The following is a 16648-nucleotide window of genomic DNA, read 5'->3' on the forward strand; positions in this document are numbered from 1 at the left end:
CTTAGGAGAGTTAGTGAGATTCAAGCTTTCACTATACAAAAACCATTTTTACAATTACACCATAATAGAGGTTCTCGGAACAAATCCTAAATTCCTTCCAAAAGTCATAACTAAGTTTCTTTTAAACCAATCTGTAGAGTTACCAGTGTTTTTCCAAAACTCAGACTCTGTAGCAGAGAGAGCTCTACACACACTAGATGCTCTTCTCTATTATATAGATAGGACCAAATCCTTTCACAAAACAAAGCAATTGTTTGTAGCTTTCTCTCCACCACATAAGGGCAACCCCATCTCTAAAGCTGGAATTGCAAGGTGGATTGTAAAATGTATACAAATATGCTATCAAAAAGCAAAACGTACATTAACAGTTCCTTCTAGAGCGCACTCCACACTCAAACTAGGAGCCTCTATGGCTTTCTTATGGAACATTCCCCTAGAAGACATCTGCAAGGCAGCAACATGTCTACAACACTCACCTTCACTAAACACTATTGTGTTGATGTGCAAGCCAAGCAGCAAGCTGCAATAGGCCAAGCTGTTCTAAAAAATCTTTCAAAATACTGCAACAGATACAGGCGACCACCGCTAGGGGAGACACTGCTGCACAATCTATGCTAAGTGTACAATCTGCAGCTCATATGCCTTGAACGGAAAATGCTACTTACCAGTATGCATCTGTTGTAGAGCTGCAGAGTTGTACACGGCCTCCCCGGGACCTGTATCTGTTCCAGTTTCATCTTAATTAGATATACACATGGACATCCCTTCTTTATTTCTACTAACTCCATCATTTCCCATCATGGCGAAAAACAATCTAAGGATGGAGCCGATGCCCATGCGCAATATCGTCCAAGGGAGGAGTCACCTATCTTGTGACTACAAAAGACTTCTTCCAAGACGACAACAACATGCAATCATCCGAGCCAAACACCAGGTGGCAATTTAATGCGAAGTGTACAACTCTGCAGCTCTGCATGCCAAGAACAGATGCATACTGGATGTTGCATTTTCCTTTCCTCCATAGGATTGCATTGACTGTTTTCCTCTGAAAAACTTAGTTTTGAGGGTGTTTTGTATGGAAACCTGAAAAATAGTATTTTGAGAAACTGTTTTACTCACCTTTTATCCAGGAAATGTCCCAGTGTGATATCTAGGCATATCACACTGAGTAGAAAGTAATCCTGAAAGTAATCTAAAGTAATCCAAAAGTAATTTCAACTGTGTTTTTACATTTCACAATTCTGTGAGAAAAGTAATTATTCATCCAGCTAGCTTATAAACTATCTGCCTTGAAAAGAGCAATTATATTTATGTGTACCAAGTTTTGCTTGGTTCAATAAATAAAATACAACAAATATTTTTGATACAAACAATTGACCTGAGCTCAGCCTTGGACCGTGTGATTTCTTGCCTGAGTGTGTACAATACATGCTTAACAGACTACCCTCTGATAAAGCCTTAATGCTCGCCCACACTACCACAAATAGAGAGTAAGATATCTATTTTTACATCTGTAAGCCTTTGTGGATCCTCTGGACTCTGTGCACACTATACCTTACTTTGGTATAGTATATACAGAGCCAGCTTCCTACACTTTGTCACTCTCATTTACTAACTTCTGATTCAGAGTAATTTGTTTCTCTTCCCCTGGAGCCTAGCTTCTTTACCATCCTTTTGATTGGATGACTTGTATTCACCCACTACTTGCATTCTGGGAATTACATGTTTCTTTTTCTGTCAGCACTCTGTGAGAGTGCATGTGTTTACTTTCTCTCTCCTTCCCGTGTTGCTTCTTACCTCAAATAGTCACCCCTGTGCTCTAAGTTGCTTCTCGCCCTTCCAAGCATGTCTGTAAATCACAGCGATAGACATAGTTTCCAAGTTTACTATGTCTGCAGACCTACATCATAGGGAGGAGGAGGACAGGTTTCCCTGGACCTGCCTTAACTTTGTGCAAGTAGGTTTCGGTTGTTAAGGCAAAAATAAGTTTATTTTCCCAGTTACAATGCATTCCCATATAAATGCTGGGCTTTGCAAGGCTAACTGCTGGTTGTATGTGTTTTTTCATTGGAACATTGATTGATTACTGTTTATCCAGCAGTTTGTGTTAAAGCTTTTCTCAGAAGGCACTGCCCAAACTATAGTGACTCCCCAGTCTTGGAATGTCACTGGCCGACATACCGGCCATGTCAGGGTATGCTGTTTGCTAACGAATTCTGTTCTATTGTAGCTTGATCCAGCAGAAGAAGACGAGGGCACCTATATTTACGACCTAATGGCAACTGTGGCCCATATCCTGGACTCCCGGACTGGGGGCAGTCTCGTGGCACACATAAAAGTGGGGGAAACGTATCATCAAAGAAAAGAGGTAAGATCTCAGTGACGGAGCATAATCACACTGCTCTGGGTATTTATATGTGTACTTGATAGTAAATCCAAACAGACTCTTAAAGTTTTTACATATTCAGACCTTTTTTTTCCAGTGTGCATTAACCTGTTAGTTTCTGATGCTTTTTCTGCCCCAGTGCAGAGCCCTTTTTCTAATATTTGGGACACTTTGCGCTTAGGCTATCATGAATGTTTTTCTACAAAAGATATCCAGGCCAAATTTGCAGCTGCCTTTTCCACATGTGGTGGATTCTAAAGGTACAACCAGTGTTTGTAGATTCCCTGAGAAAGAACCGAGAAAATAGCAATAATATAGCAGCATTTTGGGCTTTCATTTTTAGAAGTATGGGGAAAACGCGCTTTGCAAGAAAGCATATTTCTCTCACAGGGGATTTCTATTGATAATCATAAGCAATGGTTAAGCATTTCATTATTATATGTTTGTAGCTTATAATTGAGTCTATATTGGCCAATTGCTTTAATTTGTATTTAAAGAAGGGTTAATATATTTTTTAATGAACAGGAAAAATTCTGTAGCTCGAGTTGTCAATTGTTCTTACAAATCTCATTTTTTTAAATGAGGAAAATGAGGAAGCAAAAGGGCACTCTAGACTTATAGGTTTTGCAGATACAAAAAGAGTCTGCCTTTACGGGCTCACAGCCCACCAGTATCCCATAATGGCCAATAGGTGGCAGCTACCTCTGTTCTGTTTTCAGATTCTTGGTGATAGGATCTTGGAGCACTGAGTTTGGCCTGTTTTGTCTATTTTCATCAACATTTTCTCTCAGAAGTTTTTGTCAACAACTTTATTTGATTGATTTCAACATTTCGAGTGTTTGTCATTTTCTGACAGTTAAACTATTTTTCGAGTCCAATATGCCATCTTTATTTGACAAATGCAGTCCTGACAGCGACATCCCTGACTGATGTCAACACTGCAGGACTATTTCCAGGTATACCCAGAGGGACTGGGAGAGGATTTGCCTTCATGGAACAGAAGAGACACAGACAGCAGGAAGGGCAGTCTGAAGGTGGGATGCCGCATGGACGAGGAGAAGAGCAATCCTCTACCAGGGCTCTTCCACCTTTCTCAGAAGACTCCAGGAGAGGGAGATCCAATGAGAACATCTTACAAAGTATGGTGCCTAAATGCTCGACGTAGAGAGTTGTGTCTGTCGGCAGACAAAAGAAAATAGATGTCGGGTCGGTTGATGTTGAAGCATTCCAGAACTGTTAAAGGATTCAAAGTCGAGAACATGAAGATTACCATCCACCCCTGAATATTCCAGGACGTACATGCCATTGTCACTGTGGGAGGGCAGGTTTGATATACAGGCGATTAGGCTGTATGTATTTGCCGAAAGGCCAATTTTTATTGTCAGAAGTAACAAGATTTGGTGACACAACAGGTGATTTTTTCGTTTCCTCTTCAGATGTAATCCTGGTCGAGCTGGAGTGTGTAGTAGAGGGCGATGGTTCCGGCTCCTCTTTTAGGTCAAGGTTTTTCCCCTGGAGGCTCATAAGAGAGGAAAAGAAGCCGTCAGAAATGTGCTTTCCAATTACTTCTGTGTTTGTAAACCCATCACCACACCTCAAAGTGCTGAAGAAGAATCTCTATGTTGTAGTTATAGGGGAGATAGTCTTTTTATTAGTGTCTAGGGAGCCTATGCGTGTGTTCATTGGGGAAAATAGGTAACTTAAACACTGCTTGATTTATGAAGTCCTGCCCCACAGTATACGAGTCAATTGCGAGGTTTAGCAATATGAAATGATTAAAAAAAACAATAGGCCAAAAATATAGGCAGCTTTTAGGCAGTATTGAGGGTTCCTGCCAACTTCTCAGGTAGCTATCTCACTGGTATCTACAGGGTACGATAATCACAGCACAATCCCTCTGGGTTCTGACGCACCACCCTTTCCGGTTCACTACCTTTTCCCTCACACCACCCTCCTGTTCCCCAAAGACGCTGCCACTCACCGGCTCTGCCACAACTCTCCTGAGGTGCGGTCACTCTCCAGCATCCTCCGGCGGACTCCACCAATCTTCACACCACCGCTCTCCCAATTCCTGGTCGACGTCCTCCGCGGCGTCTTCCATCCTGGGCTCTCCTTCGGTTCTCTGCTGACAAGGTTCGTCTCCTTCCGTCTTCTCACCCGACGCCGTCCCTCTTCCTTCCGCTCCACCGGGTTGAACTGCCTCTTCTTCGAACTCTCCTCCTTTCATTGGTCTTTCAGAAGCACTTCCTGGGTCATACCCGCGCACTTCCGGGTTATCGTTGGCTCCGCGCTGTGGAGAAACAGAACAGCAGAATAGATTTTGCCTTGTCACTGGATCCTGTCGGTCCTGGCTGTAGAGAGGCCCATCATCTTTAAGGGGGAGATCCGCCCATGTCGCCACACAGGTGAGTCTTTCCTCACAGTCACCCATCATTCTTCTGGACTCTCCTCCACCTCTGCCCCCTCCTTCAGCGCCTATTCCATGTTTTTTCGCCGCCTCCTCTTCCTCGGGCCGAGGCACCTTTGGAAGTTCCTTCCCAGGGGAGGCCTCTTGCTTTCCCTTGGAGATCAAGGTCTCCTCAGTCCAGATATCACCATAAATCAAGACTATGAGCGCCTTCAAGACATAGTCATCGTTCTCAGCACTCTTCATCAAGATTCTCCTCTTGGCGCACTCATCAATATCGTTCCAGGTCTAGATCCAGAGTTAGGTCAAAATCAAGACGCAGATCCTTATATGCCACGTCTTGCTCCACTACTGGAAGATAATCACTGACACTGATGGATTCTTCCCAGCCAAGGGTCTTATCAGTCGATGACCTCAACACTTTTCATGAGGTGCTTGTGCGAGGGTCTACAAAACTGATCATTATCCAGTATTTGGGTGTCTTTCATAGATTCACATGCCTGAATCATTCCCCGTCGTCGAGACGGGAGCCTCCGGTATATAAAAAAGTAATGTCCTAAGACATACATAAAGAGAATAGGTCTAAGGGTGTCACCTTAGTAACCTATCTAGGTCCTTATGCAGGAAGGACCAAAAAGAGTAGGGTCCAGGGTCCCACCTTGGTAGCCTATCTGTGTCCTTTTGTAAAAAAAGGACCAAAGTAAAAGGAACAACCAATCAGCTACTACCTCCCTCTAGAACCTTCCTGTGAGGTGCCTCAGTCTCTCAGATTTTCTACCGCACGTTGTGCTAGGGAGTCTCGACCTGAGTTCTCCTCAGGAATCTTGGATTTTCATCTAAACTTTACAGTTTTTCGACTTTCTTTGCTATGGCAGATAGCAAAAAGAGAAGACTTTTTCGACCCTGTGCCTCCTGTGGCAAGTTGAGGCTTCACGTGGACGACGAACATGAGACCTGCCTATACTGTCTCTATCCTCACCACCAGTCCATAGACTGCAGGATTTGCCGTAAATTCTCCCACAAGACCCAGAAAGACCGGGAAGGGAGACTTCTAATATGGCTGAACAGGCTTAAGGACAAACCAGAAGGCGACCTGGTTTCTGAAGGTGAGAGCATGTCTGGCGCCTCACAGTTTTCCTTGAAGAGGCCTAGGGCTTCCTCACCTGGCCCCTCAGACACCCCTCCTAAGAAGTCCAAAAGGTCTTCAGAGGGCAAGCCTGCCGTGTCTAGCAAGGACCTTCCTGTCCCCAGGAAGCAACCACTGCTTACTACGACGACGGCGCCATCGGCGACCACCTCATCGCTGAAAACCGTCTCCACGTCGACGACGACAGTGTCGACGACAACGGCATCGTCGGCGTCTTCATCGTCGACGAGAACAACACCCTCATCGTCTATGGGTAGACCGCTTTCATCCTCCGTTCCGTTGCTGACTAGGAGCGCACCGTCGACGACACGACCGTCGACGAAGACGTCGACGCCGGCACCGTCGATGAAAGCCACACCGTCGACGAAGCCCCCACCGTCGACGAAGCCACCGTCGACGAAGAGCACTCCGTCGACGACGGTGCCGACGACGAAGCAGCCGACGGCGGAAAAGTTATCAAAGGCAAAATCACCGTCGACGAGAGCGTCGTCGACGGACACACCGTCGACGAAGACTACAGTTCAACCGATGACGGAGAGCTCCTTGATGAAGCCATCATCACAGGCGTCGACGGCGACTGGTGCCTGGAAGGAGTCTGAGCTCCTATCACATGCTATGGACGCCCAAACGTCCCATGTTACCATCAGAATTACCAAAATACCGATTACACCGGAAACGACATCACCTAGTAAGGTCCAGCAGCTAACGCCATCCTGCTTCTTACAGGACCAAGACATGGAGGAGGAAATGTTTACCCAGGCCACTAGCCCTTCAGACCTGATTGTCAAGTGCCAAAGTACTGACGAAGAGCAGGAGGTTGAAGAACCTGTGACTCCAGTTGTAAATACCCAGGTTCACACTCAAGTGACTCCAATGGTGTGCCTGCCAGCCTCCTTAGTTTCAGACTTGCGTTTCCTCATTCAGGACTACAAAGAGCGGTTTCCTCAAAAGGCCACTCCTGTTGTTCCGCCAACCCCGCAGCCAGCTGTGTCCGTTCCTGAGCCCGTGCCACGGCATAAGCCCCCTCCACTGGTTCTTCCTAGGACACAGGACCCAGCACAAGACCCCATCTCGTCCGATGACGAGGGAAGGGAACATGAAGAAGGGGAAGTCCGAGACGACGATACAGACGTGGACGCTGACCAAGACTACGTCACTCACTCTCCAGCCTCTCCGGAGCCACAATCCTCTGAGTCTCCGCCCGCAGATATTGGAGGTTTCCATAACCTCATGGAAAGGGCAGCCAAAAGGTTCCATATGTCCATGGAAACACAGGAAACTGACTGTTTCCTTTATGATTTTAAGGAGCCAACGAAGAAAACAACAAGATCGATCCCGATCATTGATTACCTACTAAAACAGGGCAAACAACTCATGCAGTCTCCAGCTTCCCTGCAGGTAGTCGTACCCAGACTAGACAAAAAATATAAAGCTACGTCGTCGGCTCCAGCATGCCTCACGGGTCACCCCAAGGCGGACTCTGTGGTCACCCAGGGGGCGCAGAAGAATTCGCGCAACCCTGCTTCCCCTTTATCAACGCCACCCGATAAAGAAGGCAGGAAGCTGGATGCCGTCGGAAAGCGTTTTTCCACTACGTCTGCGACGACGGTGAAGATCGCCAACTCCATTGCCCTTCTCGGACGTTACAACCGTCAACTCTGGGCGGACATCGCGCCCTACCTTGCTGACCTTCCAGAAGATCTGAAAGCGGAAGCACACTCGCTCCTCCTCGAGGGCCAAACTTCGGCTTCCGAACTAATCGACTGTGCCATTGACGTGGCCATGACTGGCTTCAGACAGCTGGCAGGCGCCGCTGTCCTAAGACGCCAAGGCTGGCTTAAGGCCACCTCTTTCAGACAGGAGATCCAAACCAAAATTCTTGATATGCCTTATGACGGCGATCATCTTTTCGGCGAGAAGATTGACGAAGCCCTCACCGTAATCAAGAAGGACACCGACACAGCCAGGGCCCTTGGTACTCTGCAATCTCGCAATCAGTCCTTTCGTACCAACAGAGGAAGAGGACAATCCTCCTATAGAGGCTCTTATCAAAACAAGTCCTCCTACTCATACTCACAGGGCAAGACGCAGTTTCAACAGCGCCAAAACCAGTCGGGACGTCAGACCTCCTTCAACAAATCGTCCTACAGAGGAAAAGGACAGAAGAGACCCGCAGGCAATCGCCAATGACTCTATCAATTGGCCAGCCCCTCCACCATCACATTCTTTGCGACTTGGAGGAAAACTTTCTTTTTACCTACAAAATTGGCGGCAAATAACAACGGACCGGTGGGTTCTACAACTCCTTCAATTCGGCTACTCTCTGGAATTCCTCTCAAATCCCCCTCAGACACCACCTGTCAAGCGCCCTCACAGACACCTACGGCTGCTTCTCCAAGAACTAGCTTCCATGCTTCAGAAGGGCGCAATAGAAAAAGTTCCACACGCCCAAGAGGGGGAGGGATTCTATTCCCACTTCTTCCTAATTCACAAAAAGGGAAAGAAATGGCGACCGATCCTCGACCTGAGAGCTCTCAATGTGTTCTTAAAGAAACAGTCGTTCCGTATGGTCACACTACAAGAGATCCTGGGACTTCTGGAAAAAGGCGACTACATGACATCACTAGACCTACAGGACGCCTATTACCACATCCCTATCCTCAAGGGTCACAGGAAGTACCTCAGATTTGCAGTCGCAGGTGTACACTACCAATTCCGCGTCCTCCCCTTCGGCCTCAAATCTGCCCCACGGATCTTTACGAAATGCCTTTCTCCTGTTGCAGCCTTTCTTCGCCAGCAGGGACACCAGGTCTTCCCTTACCTGGACGACTGGCTGGTAAAGGCTCCGTCGAGAGAAGCCGCAGCCGCATCTTCCAGCGCCTGTCTGCATCTTTTCCGCCGACTAGGCTTGACCCTCAACAAAGAAAAGTCAACTTTAACACCAGCCAAAGTCATCACTTTCCTTGGAGCGACCCTGGACACAGAATGCACAAAAGCCTTCCCATCACAGGAGAGAAAGTCGAAACTTATCTCCTTGGCCAAGTCAGTGGCATCCAAAAAGACTCTGACCGTCCGTATCTTCAAATCGCTCCTCGGCATGATGTCGTCATGCATTCTGCTCATCCCGCACTGCCGCCTAAAAATGCGTCCCCTTCAGGAAGAACTGACGAAACAGTGGACACAAGCTGCGGGATCCTTCGAGGACCGCATACGAGTCACCCAACCTATGATCAACAACCTACAATGGTGGAGATCAACCAAACACCTGTCGCAAGGGCTGCCGTTCCTGCTTCCGGCGCAACCACATATCATCACCACGGACGCATCCTTGGAAGGCTGGGGTGCAGTCCTGCAAGAACTACAGACCAACGGAAAATGGACGCCACAGGAATCCAAACTCCACATCAACATTCTGGAGCTAAGGGCAGTTTTCCTGGCGCTCCAATCGTTCCTCCAGCGCATCCGAAACTCCCCAGTGCTAGTCAGGACGGACAACACCACGACGATGCACTACCTGAACAAACAGGGAGGGACGCGCTCTCTCTCGAGAGAGAGAGAGAGAATCACAGAGAGTTTGGAACTGGCTTCTCCAACATGGCAACATGTTGTTTTCACCTTCTCCAACATGGCATAACACTCAAAGCCGAATACGTTCCGGGCAAAGACAACGTCCTAGCGGACGCCCTGAGCAGAGAACAGTTTCTATCCCACAAATGGGAGTTGGATGCGGGAGCAATGGACTACATCTTCGCGAAGTGGGGGACACCACAGATAGACCTCTTCGCCACCAGGGAGAACGCCAAATGCCCAAGCTTCGCAAGCAGGCTTCCCCAACCAGGAACACTAGGGAATGCATTTTCCATAGCTTGGCAGAACGTGTTTGCTTACGCCTTTCCGCCATTCCCACTGATACCCAGAGTATTCAGGAAGATGAAATCGGAGCCCTGCACCCTGATCCTCATCGCCCCGTCCTGGCCGAGGCAGCACTGGTACACGGAACTTCATCGTCTATCTATCCATCCGCCTCTTCGCCTACACAGTCACCCGACCCTGCTCACGATGTCTCACGGACAGGTTCTCCACCCGAACCTGGGCCCTCTGAAATTGTCAGCCTGGCTCCTGAATACCGCGAGTTCAGCCATCTGAACATTCCGCAGGAGTGCAGAGATGTCCTGGCCAACGCTAGAGCTGACAGCACTAAAAAGACCTATACTCTCAAATGGAAACGCTTCTGCGTCTGGTGTGCGAAGGAAGGTCTGCACCCTTTCCATGTCACCCCCCAACAACTCCTGCCATACCTCCTACACCTGGCGCACTCAGGACTGGCCCATGCGTCCATCAAGGTGCACCTGGCAGCAATTTCTAGGTTCACTCGAACTTCTAGGGGCCCTTCCCTGTGGGCGGACAGGCTCATCAAACAATTCCTAAAGGGCCTTTTTAGGTCCTTCCCTAGACCAAAACCTGTCCCTCCAACATGGCAACTCAACGTAGTTCTTCACCAGTTGATGAAGCATCCCTTCGAGCCTATCCACAAATCGGATATCAAATTCCTGTCGTGGAAGACAGCCCTCTTACTGGCACTAACCTCGGCCAGAAGGGTGGGTGAATTGCAAGCCCTCTCCATCCAGGACCCTTTCTTACAATTCAAAGAGGACAGAGTCATCCTGCGTACTAACCCACGATTCATACCCAAAGTCCCGTCGGACTTCCATTTAAATGAGCCCGTGGTTCTTAAATCGTTCTTTCCGAACCCATCTACTTCGGCTGAGAAATCATTGCACTCTTTAGACCTTCAGAGATGCCTCAAATTCTATCTTGACAGAACAAGACAATTCAGAAAGTCATCCCAACTCTTTGTCGCATTCAGCAGACCTAGGAAGGGCATGCCCTTAACAAAGCAAAGTATACCAAGATGGATCTCTTCAGCTATAACTCTCTGCCATGAGAAGGCGGGGCGACCTCTGGACTCACGGGCCAAAGCCCACTCCACCAGAGCCATGTCTACGTCTGCGGCACTGTTTGCTGGAGTGCCACTCCTGGACATCTGTAGAGCGGCGACCTGGAAGTCCCCGCATACCATCACCAGGCACTCCTGCTTGGATGCTGAGCTGATGAAAGACGCAGCAGTGGGCAGAGCGGTGCTTCGCCATCTATTCCAGTGAGGTGAGCCCTCCCACTTCCCACCATCCTTGACTGGTATGCACATTTCTTTATTACTAGATTCTGCATGACATTGTATGCTGTTGTTTTTACAGTCACAAATGTTCCTTATTTGCAGGCGTATATTTTCTGTATCAACACAGAATGTGCATATTGTATTGCTTGCTACTCTGATTCAGGCATGTGAATCTATGAAAGACACCCAAATACTGGATAAGAAATGCGTTACTTACCTGTAACTGCAGTTATCCAGTATTAGTGTCTTTCATAGATTCACATGCACCCTCCCGCCTCCCCTGGAAGGACTCACCTCTCTCTAACAGGTTTACACCTAACCAACTTGGTGCGTACGAAAATCTGAGAGACTGAGGCTCCTCACAGGAAGGTTCTAGAGGGAGGTAGTAGCTGATTGGTTGTTCCTTTTACTTTGGTCCTTTTTTACAAAAGGACACAGATAGGCTACCAAGGTGGGACCCTGGAGCCTACTCTTTTTGGTCCTTCCTGCATAAGGACCTAGATAGGTTACTAAGGTGACACCCTTAGACCTATTCTCTTTATGTATGTCTTAGGACATTACTTTTTTATATACCGGAGGCTCCCGTCTCGACGACGGGGAATGATTCAGGCATGTGAATCTATGAAAGACACTAATACTGGATAACTGCAGTTACAGGTAAGTAACGCATTTCTTCCATTACCTTCCCCATCAATAACATAAGTGATTTTTTAGGTCGAAGCCTAGAGCTGCGCACATGCGCAGTATCACTGGTGAGGTTTAGTGTTTTCAGGAGGGTTCAGTAACGTGCTTTAAGCCCCGCCCCTCTTTCCCATTTGCTGGTGTCACCGTTTATGCTAAACGGTGGCCAGCCATTGGGAAAGAGCTTGTGGTGACGTACAATTTTCTCTATTTCTACCGTCCCACTTGGACGGACTGGCCTGACTTCCTGCTGCCATAAAAGCTTTGTTATCTTTATGGGGTCAAACAGATGGCCCCATAAAGATAACAAACCAAAGGAAAGCAGGCCGAGGCCGTCCAAGTGGGACGGCAGAAATAGAGAAAACTCTGTGGCATGGCGAGCGCTTGTTTTCCTTGCAGCCCCCGCGCTAGCAATGCTCCAGGGATGAGAAGCACTCTTTATTAGAGCCATTGTTCGGCGACGGCCACCCGTCTCTCTTCCTCTCCCTGCGGGCATCTGGTTCACATTGAGCTGCCTCCCCCGCCGCCGCTCTTGCCTCAACAACAGAGCGCTGCTGAGGGCGAGTTCTGCTGTTTACAACCCGCCTGCCTGCGCCAGCTTCGCTGCGTCACTTCCGCCTGGCCGGGCCTCACTGTGGATCTGCGGCTCTGCTCGCGGGAAGAGACCAGCCGCCGCGGGCGGTAAATACAGGTAGGCAGCGAGGGTTGTGCAGGCACTTCGGGGCACAGTGGGTAAGGGACTGGGAGGGCCCAGCCCATGGGCAGTGTTTGGAAGTTCAGGCACACCGGTTCCACCCAGGCCCGCACTGCCCCTCTTCCTTACTACCGAAACAGTCCTCAAGGCAAATATGTTCCGAAAGAAAGGCGTGTGAAGTTGCAATAATTATTAACCTGTAGTGCTTTTCAAATTGTCTTGAGACAGAAAGTGATTATTTATACACAATTTTTCATCTGTCACCTAAATTTCACGTACTGTGACTTTATAGTGCCACTTTGGGCCTCTTCCCACAAGTTGCCATTTATTACACAGGTAATACCCTATTTGTGTTGGCCTGATAGCAAAGGGACGTCTTCTGTTGAAGTTCAGTCAGAGCTTAAAGGCAGAGTGACACTGGACGACCCTTTCCTCTGGAGCTGCAGTCGCCATGGCAACAACTGCAGGTAGCACGAGGCTCCATTTACTCCAGCAGGCGCGCGCGTCTTTGTGAGTAGTGTAGCTGCATTTCTCCAGTATTAGGGTGTCTTTCATAGATTCACATGCTTGAATATTCCCCGTCGTCGAAGTGGGAGTTCCACGGTAAATAAAATAGCAATAAAATACTAATAACATATGTATGTAAAAACATAACACATAAAATACACACTAGAAATAGTTGCAAATACCAAGTCATAATTCCTACATAGGAATACATGGCAAGAGAGAAAAAACACTTGTAACATATCCTTGTCATTATGTTAGTCCAAACTACAGCCAATCAGGTGCAAGCACCCCTCCAGAACCTTCTCCTCGGAGCTCAGTCCCTCAGATTTTCTACCGCACGTCGTGTGAAGGGAGTCTCCCTGAGCTCTGCTCAGTTTTTTCTACTACTTCTGATTTCAAGTGAATTCTACTATGTCTTCAAGTAAGAAGCCTTTATTTAAACCTTGTTCTTCTTGTGGGAAGTTGCGACTCGATCCCCACAAGAAGTGTATCTACTCTCTTTCTCTCTTTAACCGGACCATGAGGTAGGCAAATGCAAGATCTGTAGGACCTTCTCCACTAAGACCCTTAAAGATAGGGAAGGTCGTCTCCCCCTCTGGTTACAAAGGTTAAAATACAAAGATTCAGCTCTTTCTGAAGCAGAAAACCTGGTCTCAGGAACTTCTAAAGCCGGCTCAAAACGTAGCAGTGTGCAGGAATTGCCTTCTCCTTTTTTGAAGAAAAAGAAACTGTCTCTCAAAGAAGCTCCTGCGGTGTATTCACCTCCTCATGCGACACCTATGCCCATGAGATCTTAGACTTAGGCGTCTACGGCTCCTTCCCATCATGTTACTGCCAAAAAACTTGCAAAATCGTTGACGGGAGCGTCGACGATCGTTCTGACGACAAAATCTGCCGTCTCCGGCTCGTCAACGACAACACTGACGACGACTTCTGCTTCTGGCACGTCGACGTCAGCCATGTTGACAAAGGTATGCCTCAGCTTTAAAACGGTCTTGTCGACGATACTTATCGCCTCGTCGTCGAAGAAGACTCTTTCGTCGACAGCAAGATCTTCGTCGACGAAAGTTGTTAAGAGTGCCTCCTTGTCATCCACTCCGTCGACGGGTGCTCCGTCGACGGCAGCTTCATGGATGACGACGTCTACGGCGGCTCCGTCGATGGTGGCTCTGTCGACGACTGCTCCATCGACGGCGGCTCCATTGACGCCTATGCGGTCGTCAGCGTCTACTTTGACGACGACTTCGTCAACGCCTATTTCATCATCCTTTGCTTCATTGCCACTGGTGCCGCTTCCTTCATCAGGGTCTGGTTCTTCCATTGTTGACCCTTTGCACCAGCGTCAACAGGTGCCTGTGGACCAGATCTCCATTCCAAGTGACACGCAGCCTCCATCACCCTTGTTTGCCACAGGTTCTGAACAGGACTCTGGTTCTGAGGAGGATGTAGATGATCATTTTCGAGCGGTACGAAGCCCGTCTGAATTGATTATTAAATGTCGGGACTATGGGGATGACCATGAGGATCAGTATTTTCAGGAAGAAGACCGTTCTATTCAAGTTCCTACAGCGACACTGCCTCTGTCTCTCATCTCCAATCTCCAGCACATGTTGGAAGATTACAACATGCGTATCCCGCCATCTCACCAGGGTTCACACGTGCCAACTGCACCTGCGCCTGCTACGGCTCCTGCTGCTGCTGTGCTGCCACAACCAGCAGCACCATCTCCTCAAGTTAAAACTTCTGTTCAGATACACACTACAGTGTATGCGGATAAGGATGATGATGTCGGCCCAGAGCAAGAGGATGGTGAGGTTCAGGATGATGACAATGACGATGTTAATATGGCCGAGTGGGACGATTACCAGATACAGACCCCGTCCCTACCTTCCGTGACGCCAAGGGATTCTCCTCCTGGGGACATTGCAAGCTTCCACCAGCTTATGGATAGAGCGGCTCAAAGCTTTAAGCTGCCTAGAGTTCAAAGAGATGAAGGCTGTTTTCTATACGATTTCAAAAGTCAACCGTTTAAGTAGGTCCATACGGTCCCCATCATCGATTTCATCTGGAATGAGGGGGTAAAATTGATGCAAACGCCGAATTCCATCCCGGCACAACTGCCTCGCTTATAGAAAAAGTACAAGACGCCACTTGGTTCACCAGCTTGCCTGATTGCGCAGCCTAAACTTGATTCTGTGGTTACCCAGACTGCTCAGAGCCGCTCCAGGAACCCAACTTCTCCCATTACGGCTCCTCATGATCGGGAAGGTCGTCACCTTGACGCAATTGGGCGAACATTTTCTACAATGGCCTCTACTACAGTGAAAGCGGCAAATTCCTTAGCCATATTGGGACGCTACGACCGTCAGTTGTGGTCTGACATGTCTGCCTTTGTGTCCCTCATCCCGGAGTCCTCCAAAGCAGAAGCTTTAAAGATTCTTCAAGAGGGAGAGAGCGTCCGAAGAAATCATTGACTGCTCTGTAGACATCGCTTGCACTGGCTTCCGTCAGCTCGCAGGGGCAGCTGTTTTGCGACGTCAGGGTTGGCTCCGTTCTACCTCTTTTCGCCAGGAGGTTCAGGCGAAAATCCTGGATATGCTGTATGACGGCGAGTCACTCTTTGGTCCGCACATCGACGAGGCACTGCAAACGATAAAAAAGAACACTGACACTGCTCGTTCCTTAGGCACTTTGCAGTTCCGTAAGCAGCCCTTTTGTGGTGTGCGCGGGCGCGGCACCTCCTCTAATTTTCGTGGTGGATCCACTCAATACCGCTCCTACAATCAAGGAATCAGCGATATTACTCCCAGTCAGCAATCTTCTATATTCTATCAAGGGAAGTCTTCCTATAGAGGTATCGCTTCCAAAAGACAATGACTTGCTTTCCCCACACAAAGTTAGAGGTCGAATCTCCCTGTTCTCTTCTCACTGGTCCTTAATCACTTCGGACCGTTGGGTACGGGACATTGTATCAAAGGGCCATGCTCCGGAGTTCGTCAATTTTCCTCCTCACACTCTTCCATCTGGCCCACCTCCAGCCCACCTCAAAGAACTTTTCAAACAAATTCGTATTATGATCCAAAAAGGTGCCATTGAAGTGCTTCCCAAGTCTCAAAAGGGGATGGGATTCTATTCCCGCTTTTTCCTTATCCTCAAGAAGACAGGAGATTGGCGTCCGATCCTGGATTTACGAGCACTGAACAAGTATCTCAAGTGCCACTCCTTCCGCATGCTAACGCTCATGGAGATCTTGCGTCTTCTCTCCAAGGACGACTTCATGACCACCATCGACCTCTAGGACGCCTATTTTCATGTGCCAATTCTTCCACAGCATCGGAAGTACTTGCGCTTCCAGGTGGGACGCAGAGACTTTCAGTTCAGGGTGTTGTCTTTCGGCCTACGCTCCGCCCCTCGTGTCTTCACAAAAGTTTTGGCTTCAGTGGTGGCTTACCTGCGTCTGCAGGGCGTCCACATTTTTCCATACCTGGACGATTGCCTCATCAAATCGCAATCTCGCAGCCAGCTCTTTCGGGATACTCTACTCTGTCAGGACATACTTCGCTCCCTCGGTCTTTCCATCAATGCCGAGAAGTCGCAGGTCGACCCAGCTCCCTGCAGAAACTTTCTAGGCGCCATTCTGGATACGTCAC

The 16648-nt window shown here is 48.3% G+C and overlaps 1 protein-coding gene across 1 annotated transcript in view; it reads left to right on the forward strand.

Annotated features, from left to right (window-relative positions):
- The window catches only part of LOC147748826 (PAN2-PAN3 deadenylation complex catalytic subunit PAN2-like), a 771836-nt gene that overhangs the window by 329254 nt on the left and 425934 nt on the right, over window positions 1–16648 (forward strand). The window contains exon 12 of the mRNA XM_086928597.1: window positions 2231–2368. Within this exon, the coding sequence (XP_086784723.1) occupies window positions 2231–2368 (138 nt within the window). The remainder of the gene's footprint in view (window positions 1–2230; window positions 2369–16648) is intronic.

The sequence above is a fragment of the Lissotriton vulgaris genome, chromosome 1_1 (assembly GCF_964263255.1).
Source record: "Lissotriton vulgaris chromosome 1_1, aLisVul1.2, whole genome shotgun sequence".
Taxonomy (NCBI): Eukaryota; Metazoa; Chordata; class Amphibia; order Caudata; family Salamandridae; genus Lissotriton; species Lissotriton vulgaris.